The 15511-nt window shown below is 64.7% G+C and overlaps 1 protein-coding gene across 6 annotated transcripts; it reads left to right on the top strand.

Moving 5' to 3' along the window:
• The first annotated feature begins 2848 nt into the window (after positions 1-2848).
• Positions 2849-15049, top strand: PUF60 (poly(U) binding splicing factor 60). 6 transcript variants are annotated; one of them, XM_045860856.1, is made up of 12 exons: positions 2849-3042; positions 7454-7534; positions 9703-9798; positions 9912-10001; positions 10840-10890; positions 12901-13062; positions 13136-13228; positions 13371-13584; positions 13670-13860; positions 13997-14132; positions 14327-14562; positions 14641-15049. In XM_045860856.1, the coding sequence occupies exons 1-12, from the start codon at positions 3019-3021 to the stop codon at positions 14938-14940; spliced, it is 1674 nt and encodes a 557-aa protein (XP_045716812.1). In that variant the 5' UTR covers positions 2849-3018; the 3' UTR covers positions 14941-15049. The 6 variants fall into 6 exon arrangements, with proteins under 6 accessions (XP_045716812.1, XP_045716811.1, XP_045716816.1 ...); XM_045860855.1 differs by having other exon boundaries at positions 7451-7534; XM_045860860.1 differs by lacking the exon at positions 7454-7534.
• Positions 15050-15511: the final 462 nt, after the last annotated feature.

Here is a 15511-nt window from a genome sequence, read left to right as displayed (position 1 = left end):
CCCAGCGTCCTGGGGCTCCGGGGGTCTCTGGGCCCCATGCTTTCCCCTTCCCTTGTTGCCCCGTTGGAGGAAGAACACCCTGCGAGCTTCCTGGGAGAGGGTGCACGGGAAGTTGTGGGGTCTTCGCCTGCTTGTCCGGGTGACCAGGCACAAAAGTCGGGTGAGGCCGAAGGTCCTTTCTGCTCAGGACGTGGAAGGTGTCATTTTCTTCTCGTCCCAAGAACTCGGTGCCTTTCTGAGTTCTGGCCCTTTGTCTGTTCTCTCTCTCTCTCTTTCTCTCTCTCTATCTCTCTCTCCCCATCTTCTCTCGGACCCATGCTGGGGAAGTTCCCAGCGACATGTCTTGGTGCAGGCCCCTTCCGTCAGTTGTCCAGAGACCCCAACCCTACGGCTCTGGAAGCTGTTTCCTCCTCCGTTCCCGGAACTCCCGTCACCTGGAGGCGGGGCCTGGCTGCTGAGAGGGGCCGTAGCAGGTGGTCCGGACCCAGGCCTGGCACCCTCTGCTTCCTGCCACGTGACACTGGTCAGCGCCTGCACTCTCTCACCTGTGAAAATGGGGACAATAATAGCACCCACTCCAGGGGTTGTTCTCAAGGTCACACAAGGTGAAGTGTGTAATGAGAATGGTGCTCAGCCACACAGAGGCACTCTGAATGCCACCATTACGTATCATTGTCACAGGCGAAGCTGCCACTTGTGGGTGCTTGTGGCCCCCACACAACCCATGGGGGAAGAAAGCAAATCCCAGCCCCCGCCCCATCATCTGTCACCCCACTTGGAGGCCGGAGGTGCCTGGCCAGGTCTAAGCACCCGACAGCACTGACCGGCTGGATGACAACCACATTTCCGTCTGCTGGCTATCTGGTTTCGTTGCTATATATTCTGAAAGATTTCAGCTTTATCTTTCAACCCTTCTATTGAATTGTTCATTTTCCTCTCATATTTTTCATTTGTAAGTTCGTGTTCTCATTTGCTGAATGATCTTTCTTTATAGCCTCTAGTTCTTGTTTTTGGGTGCAACATCCTCTCCACTATCTCTAAGGATGTAATTTTAGCTTTCCTTCTTTTTCTTCTTGCTTTTTTTGTCTTTGTTCCTTCTGAGTCTCTTTCCTTTGTCTTCTTCTTTTTCCTCAGGTGTGGGTGAACCTAGGCTGCCCAGTTGCACTGAAGTGTGAGAGGATCCCTGGCCAAGTGGCTCAGTTGGTTGGAGCATTGTCTCATCCACCACAAGATTGCGGGTTCGATTCCTGGTCAGGGCATGGATGGGAGGCAGCTGATGGATGTTTGTCTCTCACACTGATGTTTCTTTCCCTTTCCTTTTCCTATCTAAAATCAGTACACCTATCCTTAGGTGAGGACTCAAAGAGACAGAGGCAGAGACAGAGAGACAGAGAGAGGCGGGGGGAACCTGGGGAAATCAGTGAGGAAAAAGCAAGCGTGAGACGATCCTGGCCCAGGGACTTGCTGGGTGGTGAGCGGACACCAGGGACCCAGCCGGGCCAGTCCCCTGAGCGTCCCACACCCTGTGCAGTCGTCAGTCTTCTCTTCTGAGCTTGGACCCGATGCAGAGGAGCGCTCCTCTCTGAGGGTCCTAGTGGCACGTGCTGGGGGGCAGACCCGCAGGCAGGGGCTGCGGGCGGAGGGTGAAAGGGCAGGGGTCCCACTCACCCCTGCGCCTTCACAGCAGGAGCTGCCCCCGCGGCCAGCCCTCGGACCTCCTCCACCTGCGCTCGCCTCCCTGCCGCTGCCGGGGGCACAGAGGTCTGGGGCCTCCTCCTTTACCAACTGCACTTGCCCTCACGGCCCCTTGGCACCACAGCAGCCCCCCAAAGCCCCTTCAGCTCCCCAGTATTCCACCTCCTTGTTTCTTGTTTTTTTTTTTGCCTTCATCAAGTCATTTCCACACCATTTCATTTTATTTTTTAAAAAAGATCTTATTTGTTTTATAGAGAGGAGAAGGGAGGAAGAGAGGGAGAGAAACGTCAATGTGTGGCTGCCTCTCGAGCGCCCCCTACTGGGGACCTGGCCCACAACCCAGACGGGTGCCCTGACTGGGAGTGGAACCAGCGATGCTTTGGTTCACAGGCTGGCGCTCAGTCCACTGAGCCACACCAGCCAGGGCCACTGCCCCATCATTGTGGAGGAGAGGAAGATGTGGAAACATTCTGCCGTGTTAAACTATCCACGCCTCTATTTCTTTTTCAGCTTTGAGAAGAGGCCTGTCTAGCTGAAGACACTTGGTTGGGTCAGTCGGGCTTAAGTTGGTGGGCTGACGACCCCAGGGCCCGAGATTACAAATGTGGTTTCTTCAGAGTCAGGGTCTTGGTACTGAGTGCCGCAAGTGGTGAGAGTCCAGGGCAGCTCCACGCCGGGGAGGGGCGTCTTGAGCCTCCAGGAGTTAGCTGAGTGACTAAGGGACGGCATGCATGCCTTTACGGAGGGTTCCATGTCTCCCGACTGCATGTCACCGACCCTACGACTCCATCGCTGTAAGATGCACCGTTGTTTTTGAGTCACCAGGGAAGAGAAGACGTCACCCATTAAAGGAGGACACACTACCCATTGGTAGGTGCTCCTTGACTTGGAAATACGGCGATTTTGTCACCTCTCACGACCGTTGGAGCGGATGGGACTCCTTCAGCCCTGGAGGGGGCCCGGCCGTCCTCTGTCCTGCTCTTGGGTGCGGGGAATGGGGGGACGGCACCTAAGTTTTTCTGTGAAGGAGGAAAAGAAATGGAGCAGCCGAGGCTGATCGATTGGACAGAGAGCGAGAATCCTCAGCCCGGGGCGGGCGACCGCAACACCCGCGCCCCGCCCCGGCCCCGCCCCTCCTGCCTGCCCCGCCCCTTCCGTCCTGGAAGCGTGTTCCTTTCTCCTTCCACGTCGTTGGGGGAAAGAGGGCCTTTTATCGCGATAGTTCCCTCTCTTCTCCGAAGATCTCCACTAGCACCTACATCGCGCGAGACCGCGGAGGGAGCAGGAGCGTGTGGCGCGCTCAGCGGCCGCGACGGATGCAAGATGGCGACGGCGACCATAGCTCTCGTAAGTGAGCTCCCTGTGACCGCGGGGCTTCGCTCAGCTGGCGGGAACCAGTCGTTTGCCCGACCAGGGCACTCAGGGACCCCCGAGGACGCGGCGGTCGCTCGCGGGGCCCCGCGGCCCTGGGTCGCGTGAGCCAGAGGCGGAGCGGGAGCGAAGGGGGGGCCGGGCTGTAGCCCAGCTTCCGGCCCACGGGTGCTGCTTCCGGCCCGCGGCGGCTACTTCCGGCGGCGGGCGCGGGAGGGCGGTGCGGGCCGAGTGCCAGAGACGCTTCTTGGGTTCCATGCAGCGCGCCGAGCCCGGCCCCTTCGCGGGGCTCCCGCGGGGCCTCCACGAGCCGCCGCCTCGGGGAGGAGCCAGGCGGCCGTCGTTCCTCCTTCCCGAGGGGTTGCGCTTGTCGCCCAGACTGGAAGGCGGGGCTTCGGGGAACGGTGGCGTTTCTGCCGCTCGTGTGGAGGGGAGTGCGGGGCGTGCGGGGCGCGATCAGGCCCCGGGGGAAGGGTGGCCCGGGCTCCTTGCATCCGCAGCCGAGAACCTGCTGCCCGCTGATGGTCTGCGGGGAAGCGGTCACCAGCTAACAGGGACTCCATCCTGTCGTTCCCACTCAGGAAGGGAAGGACGTGCTCTCTCGTAGTTAATTTGTTCCGAGCGCTGTGCGAGGGCTTGCAGGCACAAGGGGGCCCTGTTCGGGCTCTGACGGGCACGAGAGGCCAGCTCCCACACAACGAGCGTGCCTTGCACTGGGTGCCCGAGAGCCGTGTGCAGGGCGGCGAGGAACGCAGACGGGAGCCCTACTCACACAGCGCCGCCAGGCGGAGCCTCCCTGACCCTTCCTCTTTCCCCTCTTTCCTCACTACCTGACTCCCCTCCTGGACCCCCCGCAGAAGCACTTCATTGCTTTATTTACCTGCCACCCTCCCCGCGGCCTACACCCAGAGGGGCGTGGTGAGGGCTGTTTGGGAAGGCACCTGATGCAGTGACCAGGGGGTAGGCTCATGGGGGGTCGTTGGAGGGTCAGGGAGCGTACTTAGGCTGCCCCCTCCAGGCGCCGAGCGGGGTCTGACACCTCGGAGGGAGCTGGACCCGCTCTTCTTGCCAGCACAGACACTGACTCCCAGAGAGGGAGGGAGGGTCCCCAGCTACCTTCGCTGCCCTCTTAGTGTGCCCTGCTTCCTGTGGACGCCACAGGACCGGCTGACCCTCGTGAGAGGGAAGTTAGGGAAGGTGTGAGGGCTGAGGACTTGCTGGCTCCTGGGCAGCAGTCGGGAATTGGGTGGTGAAGGGGAGGGAGGCTGAGGGACGGCATCGAGGCTCCCGGAAAGGTGGAGGAGGAGGCTGGCAAGAGTGGGTGCCTGTCTCCCCAGTCCTCCGCAGAGGTCCTCCGCAGAGCGGCATGACCACGAAGCCCCAGCCTTGCGGGGCGCTAGAGGCTGCGTGAGCAGTGCCTGGTGCTCGGGGCTGAGGTGTGAACTGGGGCCATCTCAGCCTTGGAGGGCCCCAGACGGGTGGGGTTGTCGCAGAGGGACGTGAGCAGTAAGTCCGAGCCCTGTGAGCTGGGGTTTTCGGTGGGGGTGTTTGCCGCCCGTCCAAATCTCAGGAGGCCAGCCTGGGCCGACAGGTACACGTGACCTGTGGAGACGTGGGCTAGCCGCCCCGGACTCCGGGAGTGAGGTCCAGCCTGCGGTCTGACACGTTCCTCTTCCAGCCCTCTGAACGGACAGGTTTTTGGAAGGGTTGCCATTTCCCTGCTGTCCTGGTGCCTGTCCTGTGGTCTCTGCGGGCGCAGCCACTCTGGTTGCTGTCTTGAGCTTTGACTTTGGCGCAGTGGGAGGTGTGGTGGGGGGCCCCGGAACTCGGAACTCGGCCGGCAGTGATTTGTGAGGGGAGGTGCGGGAGTGCCTCCTGCTCGGGCGTGCCTTCCGCCTGGGGCTGCGGAAGCCGGCCATAGCCCCTTCCCAGCTGGGCTTCGGGGTGCAGGGTGCCTCTTTGCCTGTCTGCCCCATTTTCCCTTCCTGCAGCAGCCCAGGCACTGCTGCCTGGAGCCGTCGTCCTTGGGTTCCGCCTGGCAGGAGCGCTGCGCCCTCCCCACAGGCATGGCTGCTTCCTCCTGCGGGTCCCGGCCTGCGCGGCACCTCGAGGAGCGCCCTCCCCCGACTGTGGGCCGGGCGTGCCCCCCTGTCACCCCCGCCTGTGCTGGTTTTCTTCTCAGTGCGCGCTCACCGTGCCCTGGGTGTCGGCCGGCGCGCCCCCGTCTCCCGTCTGTGTGGGCCACATCCGCAGGCCCCGCGTGTTGCTGGTGAGGGCTGGACGGGTGGGGGGCAGCAGTGGGTGCTGTCCGAGCTCTGACTCGGGACGCTGTGGCCAGGGACTTCTGTAAGCACGTCACACACGCAGAGCAGCCCCGACTGTCACCCCGGCCCTCGGAGACAGGCCCAAGTCCAGAGCCAGCGGCCTGCAAGCCTCGAGGAACTGCTCTCCCTGGCTGGTGTTTGGGTGGAAAGAACCTCTTTAGCCTGGGCTGCGGGCCAGTGGCAGGGCTGGGGGCTGGGTCCCAAAGTCCTGGGGCTGCACTGCCCTTGGAGGGGGTTCTCACCCCTCAAGGCACTGCTGTCCGGTGCCGGGGGCGAAGCCCTCTGTGTTCATTGCCAGGGGATGACAGCACCTGACTAGCTGTGGTGACAAATGACATCTCCTCCAGGCTCTCAGTGTCCGCCCTGGACCAGGTGGGGTGTCCTGGTCGAGGCCCTGGTGGTCTGACTTCTCCCAGAAAGTCTTTTCTTTTGTCCCATCTTTTTCCTCCTCATTGACACTCAGTTTACCTGTAACATGTGTAACTCTAACACACCCGGACGATGATGAAATAGCTGTATGTGGTTGGAGTGGAACTACTAGGACTGCATTCGTTGACTTGTGATTACGAAAGATACACTTTTATATATACACACACAAAGGCACTTTGTTTTTGTTTTTAATTTTTTTCTTTTGTTTTATTTTTCAGTCACGGTTTCCATTCAGCACTGCTTTGTGTTAGTGTGAGCTGTACAGCGCAGTGGCCCCGCTGTGAGCCCTCTGCCCCAGCCCTGTCCTGTCCCTGTGCCGGCTGTCACGGCACTGGGGGAGAGCAGGAGTCGCTCTCGCGCGTGCCCTCCGGCCGGCCCTGTTGCAGGTCCGAGAGGCCGGAGAGCTCCCTTGCTGTGGCCTGGAGGGGCAGCCTCCACTCCGGGGCTGCCAGGTCCGACTGACCCCGTGTCCAGCTGCTGTGCACCCACGGGTGGGCCCCTGTCAGCGGGGCTCCCCTCTCCTTTGACTCTCGGGACTGTTTCGAAGCAGTGGTGGTGCCGAGTTCAGAGCAGCCCAGGCAAGGTGCCCTGCTGGGCCGGCCACCGCGCCGCTGCCCCTCCCTGGGGGCTGGAGAGCCCGAAGTGTCCTCTGGCTGAGTCACCCCAGCCTCTGACATCGGTTGTGCCCAGGGCTCCCGAGGGTGGGCCTGGCTGTCCCTCTGCTCCGGTATATCTGTGGGTCTCATCCTTGGGCTGGGGAGTACTGGGTGCGTGCACTCGGCCTCAGAGAGGGAGGTGGGGGTGTTGGGGCCCCGTGGTGGGGCCTGCCTCCTGGCCCGGGCTGCCTTTGCCCCGCCGCCCTGCTAATGCACGTGGGGAACAGCTCTTTCCTCCACTGTGCCTAGCAGTGCTCTGTGACCCCTTCGGGTGCAGGTTGGGGTGTGACCACGCCCCCAGCTGCCCTCTTTGGAGTTAGAGCCCTGGACGGTGTCACTGCTCTGGGAGCCTGCTTGGCCTGGTCGTTCAGAGGGTGGCCCTCCCCAGAGGTGTCTCCCGGAGGGGCCTGGGCCCTGGATGGCGGGGGAGGAACTGACCTTGGGACCTCAGCTGGGTGGCCAGAGGGCCACTCTAGACCTGCCGGAGACTGCCCTTCCTGGGCTCTCTGCCCTGTGCCCTGTGTCCTTCTGTCCCTGCTGTCCAGGGGCCGCCCCAGTTCCACCAGGCCCTGGGCGGCTGCGGGTGTGCTAGAGCGATGGGTGGGGGCGTGGGGCAGGGACAGGAATGGTCATGGGTGCTTTGACCAGGTCGCTCACGTGGTTCGAGTCTCATCCCCATACTACAAGGCTGAGGTTCGGTCCGCAGTCAGGGCACACATAAGAATCAGCCAGTGCGTGCATGGATCAGTAGCACAGCAAATCAGTGTTTCTCTCTCTCCAAAGTCAATAAGTAAAGTTAAACTTAATTTAAAGACAGAAACGTTCAGGGGCCAAGCCAGAGCTGGTCCTTTCCTGTGCCCCTGCCCGGCCTCCTTCGCTGGTCAGTGGGGAGCGGAGCCTAGCCAGGGACGACGCGAGGGCCTGGGTGGGTGGGTCTCGTGACTGTCCGTTACAGCATCTCCTTCCTGCCTGCAGCAGGTCAATGGCCAGCAAGGAGGGGGGTCCGAGCCAGCGGCGGCGGCAGTGGTGGCAGCGGGAGACAAATGGAAACCGCCACAGGTACTGACCTTAAGCATCTTCGCCCTCAGGCCCGCCTGTCCACCCGCCTGCCCGCCCGCCTGCTGTGTGTCCCTGTTCCCAGAGAGCCGGCCGGGGGCCGGCCGGGCAGGGCCACGGGCACTCTTCTTTGCCTTCTGGGCAGAAGCGCCTGTCCTGCCCACCCCAGGCCTGGCTCCGGCTTCCTTGTCCCTGCCTCTCCCCTCCGCGTCCACCTGCTGCTTTGGTGGGTCGCAGCTTCGAGGGTGTCCAGGTGCCAGGCCGAGGGTGAGGACGGTCGGGGGGGGGGGGCTGGCCTGGAACCGAGAGAGCTCTGAGCCGTCGGTGTCATGCAGAGTGTCGTTGAGAGCCAGCAGCACGCATTCTCGCGCCAGACCTCTGGTCTGGGTGAAGCGGTGGAGGGGGCGACGTGCCGGGCAGAGCGCGAGGCGAGGCGGGCTCTGGGCGTCGGGGTGGGTGTGGGCGGACCCTGTCCTGCTCCGGCGCCTGGCCCTCGGCAGTGTCGGCAGGGGGTGGCGGGGTGCGAGGAGTGGGCCTGTTGTTGCTGGGTGATAGGGCTCTCTGTGCTTCGCCACGGCAGCGCCTGCCTCCGGGGGCTCCGGCAAGTGGGCCTTGGGGGCTGGGCCCTCCTCTGGGTCCAGGCACAGTCGTGCAAGGGCTGAGGTGTGCGGCCTGGATCCTGGGAAGTTGTGGGGGCTGCAGCAGTGACGGGCGAGGGGGCCAGGGCGTCCCTTGGCCCAGCCCTCCCTGGCCCTGGCTGGCTGTGCAGTCGGCCATTGGTCGTGGGAGGAGAGCCTTTTGTTTACCAAGACAAAGAGGAGATTGAAAAGTTTCTAAGGGGCTGAGGGGGGGTTGGCATTGCTGACCATGGTGACAGCCTGCTCTGGTGTGCAGCTCCTGGCTTTCAGGGCCTCTCTCCCACTGAGGAGAACTGGGCTTGGGGCCAGCAGGGAGGGTGGAGAGGACAAAGCTCCAGGGGCCAGACTGGGTTGGGGGCCCCCCCCCCGCTCCTTTCACTCTGTGCTGGTCAGGATGGCGGCTGTGGGGGGTCGGGTCAGCCGGCCCCTTTCGGATCCCTCTCTACCTTTGCCCGTCATCACTCCTGCACTGGGGACCTGTGTCTCCTCTCTGCTGTCCCCCCCCGAGGCTGCGTGCGAGGGGCTGCAGAACGCTCCCTCTGGAGGAGCTGCTGGTGGCCTCTCTTGCAGTCCCCGGGCAGCCTCGGCCCCCTGAGCTGGCGGACAGGCAGGTGTGCCCTCACACCCAACACCCACACGCCCTGCGATCTGGCGGCTGTGTTCTGTGTGCGCGGCTGTGCTGCCCCCCTGCACGCCGCCAGGAGAGGAGTCGTGACGGGGACGTAAACGCAGCTCTGGTAGCCGTCCCTCTGCTCTGCGGCGGGCTGTGACCGCCCCCCCCAACGCAGCGCCTGGCAAGGACTCTGCTGGGTGTCCGGTCCCTCTGTCCCCCCATGGCTGGTCTGCTCCTGGCCTCTCCTTCCAGGAGGCTGAACATAACTGGGGAGGTGTTCGGTGGAGGGGCTAGAGCCCTTTTTGGGGCTGCGTGTCCTGGGAGAGCATCTCTCTGGGCTCTCTGGGTGGTGTGGACAGCGTGCAGGGGTGTGAGGTGGAGTGCCGCACGGGGCTGGGGGCTTCCCACTGCTCCTTCGGTGGTCCCTGGGACCCCTCCCCAGCAGGGAAGCCGAGTCTGGCCGTCTGGGACCACAACAAGGTGGCAGTTGGAGTGAGGACCCTGGACCCTCCAGAGCCCTGGCCCCTCCCCTTCTCTTGGGGGCCAGCTAGGGCTTCACTCTTGCGAAGCATGGGACAGAGGTTGTGAGGTCAGACTGGCCACAAGGCCTGGGCCCCTCCTGCTACTTGCCACCTGTCTTGGTGGTTCCTGCGGAGGCTGTTGTGGCCTGGGCCCTGCGGCGGCTCCAGTGTGGCCAAGGGCCCCGAGGTGCCTGCCTGCCACGGCGTGTGTCCTGGTCACGGGTCCTGGGGGAGACCAGCCTCTAGGCCATCGAGGCGAGGGTGTGCCAGGGTCCGTCTGTCCCCGAGGAGGGGCGGGAAGCCGTGTGCAGGTGGGGAAGACGGGCGGGGTAGGCCTCCCGGCTGCACAGGTGGGCGGTCTCGAGCTCGCCGTTGACGGTCTCCCTGCTCCCCCACTAGGGGACAGACTCCATCAAGATGGAGAACGGGCAGAACACAGCCGCAAAGCTGGGCCTGCCTCCCCTGACGCCCGAGCAGCAGGAGGCCCTCCAGAAGGTGAGAGTGTACCTCCCGGGACACCCGGGCACGGGGAGCCGGGAGGCGGTGGGAGAAGGCCCGTCGCCCCACAGGCCGGGCCCCCCAGTGCTCCTCACCACCTTCTCTCGCAGGCCAAGAAGTACGCCATGGAGCAGAGCATCAAGAGCGTGCTGGTGAAGCAGACCATCGCACACCAGCAGCAGCAGCTCACCAACCTGCAGGTGAGCCGCTGCCCGCCCTCGCCACCCTCCCCACCGCCTCTTCCTTCTCTTCCTCCTCCTGCGCCTGCGGCCGTCCCCACCAGGTGTCGTGGTTCTCAGTTTCTCAAGGACTCCTTCTTGGGACGCCTGGGTTCCTCCCCGAGCCCCCAGTGGCTCAGCCTTACCTGCCTGTTGAGCACCCACAGCCCCTCCCCGCCCCTCCTCTGTGCCTCTGCCCGCTCCCCCAGCCAGCTCCTCTTCTCGGACTCCAGACTGTCGCCTCAGGTTGCCGCCCCCCCCGGCCCCCCCCCCCCCGGCTGCACAGGCGATGGTGCAGCCTGGGGGGCGAGTTTCTCCCAGTCCCCACGGCCTCGGCTGAGAGCGGTCAGGCCCCACCCCTGCAGTGAGTCCAGACCACCTGGGCTGGGGCCCAGGACCGAGAGGACAGGCTGGGGGGCCGCCGTAGGGCCCTGCTGTAGACCTGCGGCCAGAAGCTGCGGTGAGGCCAGGCGAGGCCGACAGGTGCCTGGGCCTTGAGCCCCTGCCCCCTGCCCAGCCCCAGACAGGCATGCTGCCAGGTAACGCCCTGGTCGCGCCCCCTGCTCGTGCGCGCCCCTCCTCCTCTCCCTCCCTCTCCCTTCCTTCGCCCCGGCCGACCAGGCTCCGGGGCGAGGCACCCGGGGCTCTGAGGCCCCCCGGGCAGGTGCCAGCGGCCGCCACTGGCCGGCCGTGTGGGAAGGCAGGCGGGCCTCCCGGCAGGGCGGGGACTCCGGGCCTGGCCGCTGTCTGCGTGAGGTGTGACGAGAGCGGGAGACTGCTCGGCTCCAACAGACTGAACTCTGTCTTTACTGTCTTTCAGATGGCAGCAGTGACAATGGGCTTTGGAGATCCTCTCTCACCTTTGCAATCGGTCAATAGAAATGCTCACTTCTTCCGGGGCTCATGTCCTTAGTCAGGGCTAGAGGGGGGCAGTGCGGCCACGTGCTGGGGACCTTACTCCCCGAGCCGGCCCTGCCCGCCAGCTCGGACGAGCGCAGCAGAGCGCCAGGCGTGGCGGGGCCAGTGGTGTGGGCGGGCACCCACCTGGGACCGCCCCGGGGAGGCCTCCATCTGCTCTGAGGGCCAGGTAACTGCGGAGGGCAGCCGGCCAGGAGGGTAGCTGCCCACGCCAGGCCCGCCTGCACCCATGGCGCGCACCACCCAGGCCCCCAGCCCCGCCAGTCTCCAGGCTGCCGGCTCTGGGGTGGGGGTCAGGCCCCAAGGAAAGAAGGGTCCTAACTCATGGCCCTGTGAGACCCTGGAGGGGGGACGGATGGACGGGGGCGGGGGGGCTGGGGGACCCGAGCAAGTGAGAGAGGGAAGGGCAAGAGCTTGGGCCTTGGGCCTTGGGCCTGGCTGTGAATGAGGGGCAGAGACCACAGCCAAAATGGGCCAGGGAGGAGGCTGTGGCTGTGGCCGTGGCCGTGGCCTCGGCTGCCACGTGCAGGAGCCTGGGAAGGAGACCCTTCATCCCCCAGAGGCAGGCTGAGGAGGCCAGGGACCCTTCTGGGAACATGGCCTTTTCTCCTGGAGCTGTCCCCGGGCCTGCCGCTCTCACGGGGTGACGCGGTTCTGTGCTCCAGGGCCAGGCAGACCTGGTGTCCCCTCTGGGAGGCGTCTGTCTGTGGGGAGACGTCGGGAGAGGGCTCATGGCCCACCTGCTCCTGGCCAGCTCCCACTGAAGAGGGGCATGCTCTGTCTTGGGGAACTTTGACCTGAGGGGCAGGTGGTCTCCCATCTCAGCTACCTAGTATGAGAGGGGACATGGTTCCACTTTTGGGGTCCTTGGTCTCAACCGGGAGCCTATTTATTGAGAGCCCAGTGTGAGGAGGGAGTCCATTTGGGGGGAATTCCTACTTTGGGGAAGCTATGGGCCATTTTTAAGACCCCTCCTTCAGGGAGGGGAGGCCCAGCCCGCCCTGACCTTGCTGGTGTCTGAAGAAGGAAACGGGCCCCGTATGAGGGCGAGGGGCCCTGCTGGTGGAGGGCTAGAGCCGGGGCCCCGTCATCTGTCTGGCCTGGGCCTGTGGCCTCTTCCCCGGGCCCAGCTCCTCCTGCCGGCCCACCGCGTGCGGCTGTGGGCGCCCCCCGCCTGGCACGTTGTGTGAGGTGGCAGGGAGGGGAGCCCCTTCCCTGAGGGCTGGGGCGGTCGCTGAGCACCATGGGCCAGCCCCCCCAGTGCAGAGGCAGTGTCTGCTGCGGGCCCGCCGGGCCTGTCACCTCCGAGCGCCCCCGGGCCGGGCCCTGCAGGTTGCGGGTGTGGGCTCCGGCAGTTCTTCCTCGTGAGGGGTCAGGCACAGGGCTCCTGAGACCGCGGAGTCCCTGCCCGAGCTGGCCCTGCACAAGCAGCTGTTCCTTCTTTCTGCAGGGAGCCCCCGTCTGGGCTCCCGACCTCCCCCAGGGTCTCTTCTGGGCAGTAGCTGCCCTGTCTTCTGTCCCCCCTCTTGCCTCCGTACCAGTGGGTCCCTCTGGTTGGACAATTCCCCTTCCCTCTTCTGCCGGAACACTTGGTCAGGACCCTGGGAGGGTCTCCCACCCGGCCCAGGCTCCTGGCCTCCAGACTGGCGGGGTAGGCTGAGTGGGAGGGCACGCAGCCCTGCCTCCTGACCACCTGTCAGCTTTGCTGCCAGTCTGTCCAGGGCCTGGACGGGCCGGGGTGCGTCCGTGTCCTGCCTTTGGACCTGGTCTTCCTTCCTGGGGGTAGGGTCCTGCTGACCCTCACCGCCCTGTCTGCAAGGGCTGAGCCTGCACCATGCTGCTGCGTGGGGAGCCCTTGCCACAAGGGTGCTGCGTGGGTGGGCCCGGAGGGGAGTGGGCTGCCCGGCCTCCTGCCACCCCGTCACAAGCCAGTGGCACTCTCTCCCCTTGTGTCCTGCTCCAGATGGCAGCTCAGCGGCAGCGGGCACTGGCCATCATGTGCCGGGTCTACGTGGGCTCCATCTACTATGAGCTGGGTGAGGACACCATTCGCCAGGCCTTTGCCCCCTTTGGGCCCATCAAGAGCATTGACATGTCCTGGGACTCCGTCACCATGAAGCATAAGGTGAGATTCGTTCCGCCCTGCCCCACCCCCAGCCAGGGGCTCTCAGGGCCTGACATTGTGCCCCTGTGTCCAGGGCTTTGCCTTTGTGGAGTACGAGGTCCCGGAAGCTGCGCAGCTGGCCCTGGAGCAGATGAACTCGGTGATGCTGGGCGGCAGGAACATCAAGGTGAGGGCCGGGACAGCGGGCCTGAGGGCTGGCACATGGCACGCTCCGTGTAGCCGCCCAGGAGACGCAGTCCCCTCCAGAAGCAGGAAGTGGCCACGCCTGGGCTGACTGGGGGGCTGTTGATCTCCTGCCTCTCCCCTAGGTGGGCAGGCCCAGCAACATAGGGCAGGCCCAGCCAATCATAGACCAGCTGGCTGAGGAGGCGCGTGCCTTCAACCGAATCTACGTGGCCTCCGTGCACCAGGACCTCTCGGACGACGACATCAAGAGTGTGTTTGAGGCCTTCGGCAAGATCAAGTCTTGCACGCTGGCCCGGGACCCCACGACCGGCAAGCACAAGGGCTATGGCTTCATTGGTGAGCTTGGGGCGGCTGAGGCAGGGCCGGGGCCGAGGCCCAGCCCGCACCGTGGCCGGCCCTCACTGCTGCTCCTGCCCTGCAGAGTATGAGAAGGCCCAGTCGTCTCAGGATGCCGTGTCCTCCATGAACCTCTTTGACCTGGGTGGCCAGTATTTGCGGGTGGGCAAGGCTGTCACACCCCCCATGCCCCTGCTTACACCTGCCACACCTGGAGGCCTCCCGCCAGCTGCTGCTGTGGCCGCAGCTGCAGCCACAGCCAAGATTACGGCTCAGGTGAGGGCTGGTGCAGTTGTGTGGGTTCCATCCTGGGCAACAGGCCCCCAGTGCTTTGGGGACGGACTGGCTCTCCGGGTGGTAGAGTGGAGGCAGCCGGACTGGGGGCTGAAAGTGGTGGCCTCTTGGGTTGCAGGAAGCAGTGGCCGGAGCAGCGGTGCTGGGTACCCTGGCCACTCCCGGACTGGTGTCCCCTGCACTGACTCTGGCCCAGCCTCTGGGGGCTTTGCCCCAGGCAGTCATGGCTGCCCAGGCCCCAGGAGTCATCACAGGTGAGCCTGGGTGGGCCAAGGCTTCCCTCCTTCCCCTGCTCCTCTCCTCTGGGCTGCTGCCTCCAGCTGCCCTCAGATTGCTGCCCTGCAAACTCCAGGCCTAGCCCGCTGCACCCAGGGCAGGCCAGCTGAGGTTGAGTGCTCCTCCCTGAGAAGGACGGAGGTGACTGGTGGACCTGGTGGGTTTGATGCAGGTGTGACCCCGGCCCGGCCTCCCATTCCGGTCACCATCCCCTCTGTGGGAGTGGTCAACCCCATCCTCGCCAGCCCTCCAACACTGGGTCTCCTGGAGCCCAAGAAGGAGAAGGAGGAGGAGGAGCTGTTTCCGGAGTCAGAGCGGCCAGAGATGCTGAGTGAGCAGGAGCACATGAGCATCTCGGGCAGCAGTGCCCGCCACATGGTCATGCAGAAGCTGCTCCGCAAGCAGGAGGTGGGCGGCGGGGTGCGCTGGGTGGGGGCGGGGGTGTAGTCTGGCCGCCCCAGCGCTCAGCTGTCGTCCCCACCCCAGTCTACAGTGATGGTTCTGCGCAACATGGTGGACCCCAAGGACATCGACGATGACCTGGAGGGGGAGGTGACCGAGGAGTGTGGCAAGTTCGGTGCTGTCAACCGCGTCATCATCTACCAGGAGAAGCAGGGCGAGGAGGAGGATGCAGAGATCATTGTCAAGATCTTCGTGGAGTTCTCTATGGCCTCTGAGACTCACAAGGCCATCCAGGCGCTCAACGGGCGCTGGTTCGCAGGCCGCAAGGTGGTGGCCGAAGTCTATGACCAGGAGCGATTTGATAACAGTGACCTCTCCGCGTGACCCCGGCCCCACCCCCAGGACTTGTACTTGCTCCCCTCCCCTCTGGGTTTTCTAGTGTCTTGGCCCAGCGGCCCGTGCGCATAAAGGTGCAGATGCTGCTGGCCCTGAAGGCCCTTGTGCCGGTGGTCCTGTGCTTCTTGGCTCCGGGGGCGGGGGCGAGTGCCTGGGCTCCCTGAGAAGCGAGGTGGGAGGGAGGGGAGGTCCGCTGGACTCGGCACGGGCCGGTTTGGTGCAGGCGGCAGCAGGGTGACTGTTCCCCCTGCCTAGGTCGCTCCCGGTCCGCCTCCCAGGCGGCGATGAGAGACAGCCGTCCCAGGGCCCTTGTCTCGGCGTGTGTCCCATCCGCCCAACAAGCGAGGGGCGGCGGGCTGGGTCGCGCGGTCCTCGGGTTGGCTACGGAGGGTCCGGGCGGGGCGCTGCACTTCGGCCGGCGGCGGACTACAGCTCCCGTCGTCCCTCGCGCTGAGGTCGGGAGCCCGGCTTCCCGGCAGTCTGTGCGCAGAATCGCTACGGGTCCTGGGAGGCGCTGGCGCCGCACAGCATTGTGGGGGTTGCGGTCCCGGCGGCGATG

Source organism: Phyllostomus hastatus, unplaced genomic scaffold, assembly GCF_019186645.2.
Source record: "Phyllostomus hastatus isolate PE091 unplaced genomic scaffold, TTU_PhHast_1.1 phas_scaffold_21, whole genome shotgun sequence".
Taxonomy (NCBI): Eukaryota; Metazoa; Chordata; class Mammalia; order Chiroptera; family Phyllostomidae; genus Phyllostomus; species Phyllostomus hastatus.
This window is presented reverse-complemented; position numbering and strand designations above follow the sequence as displayed.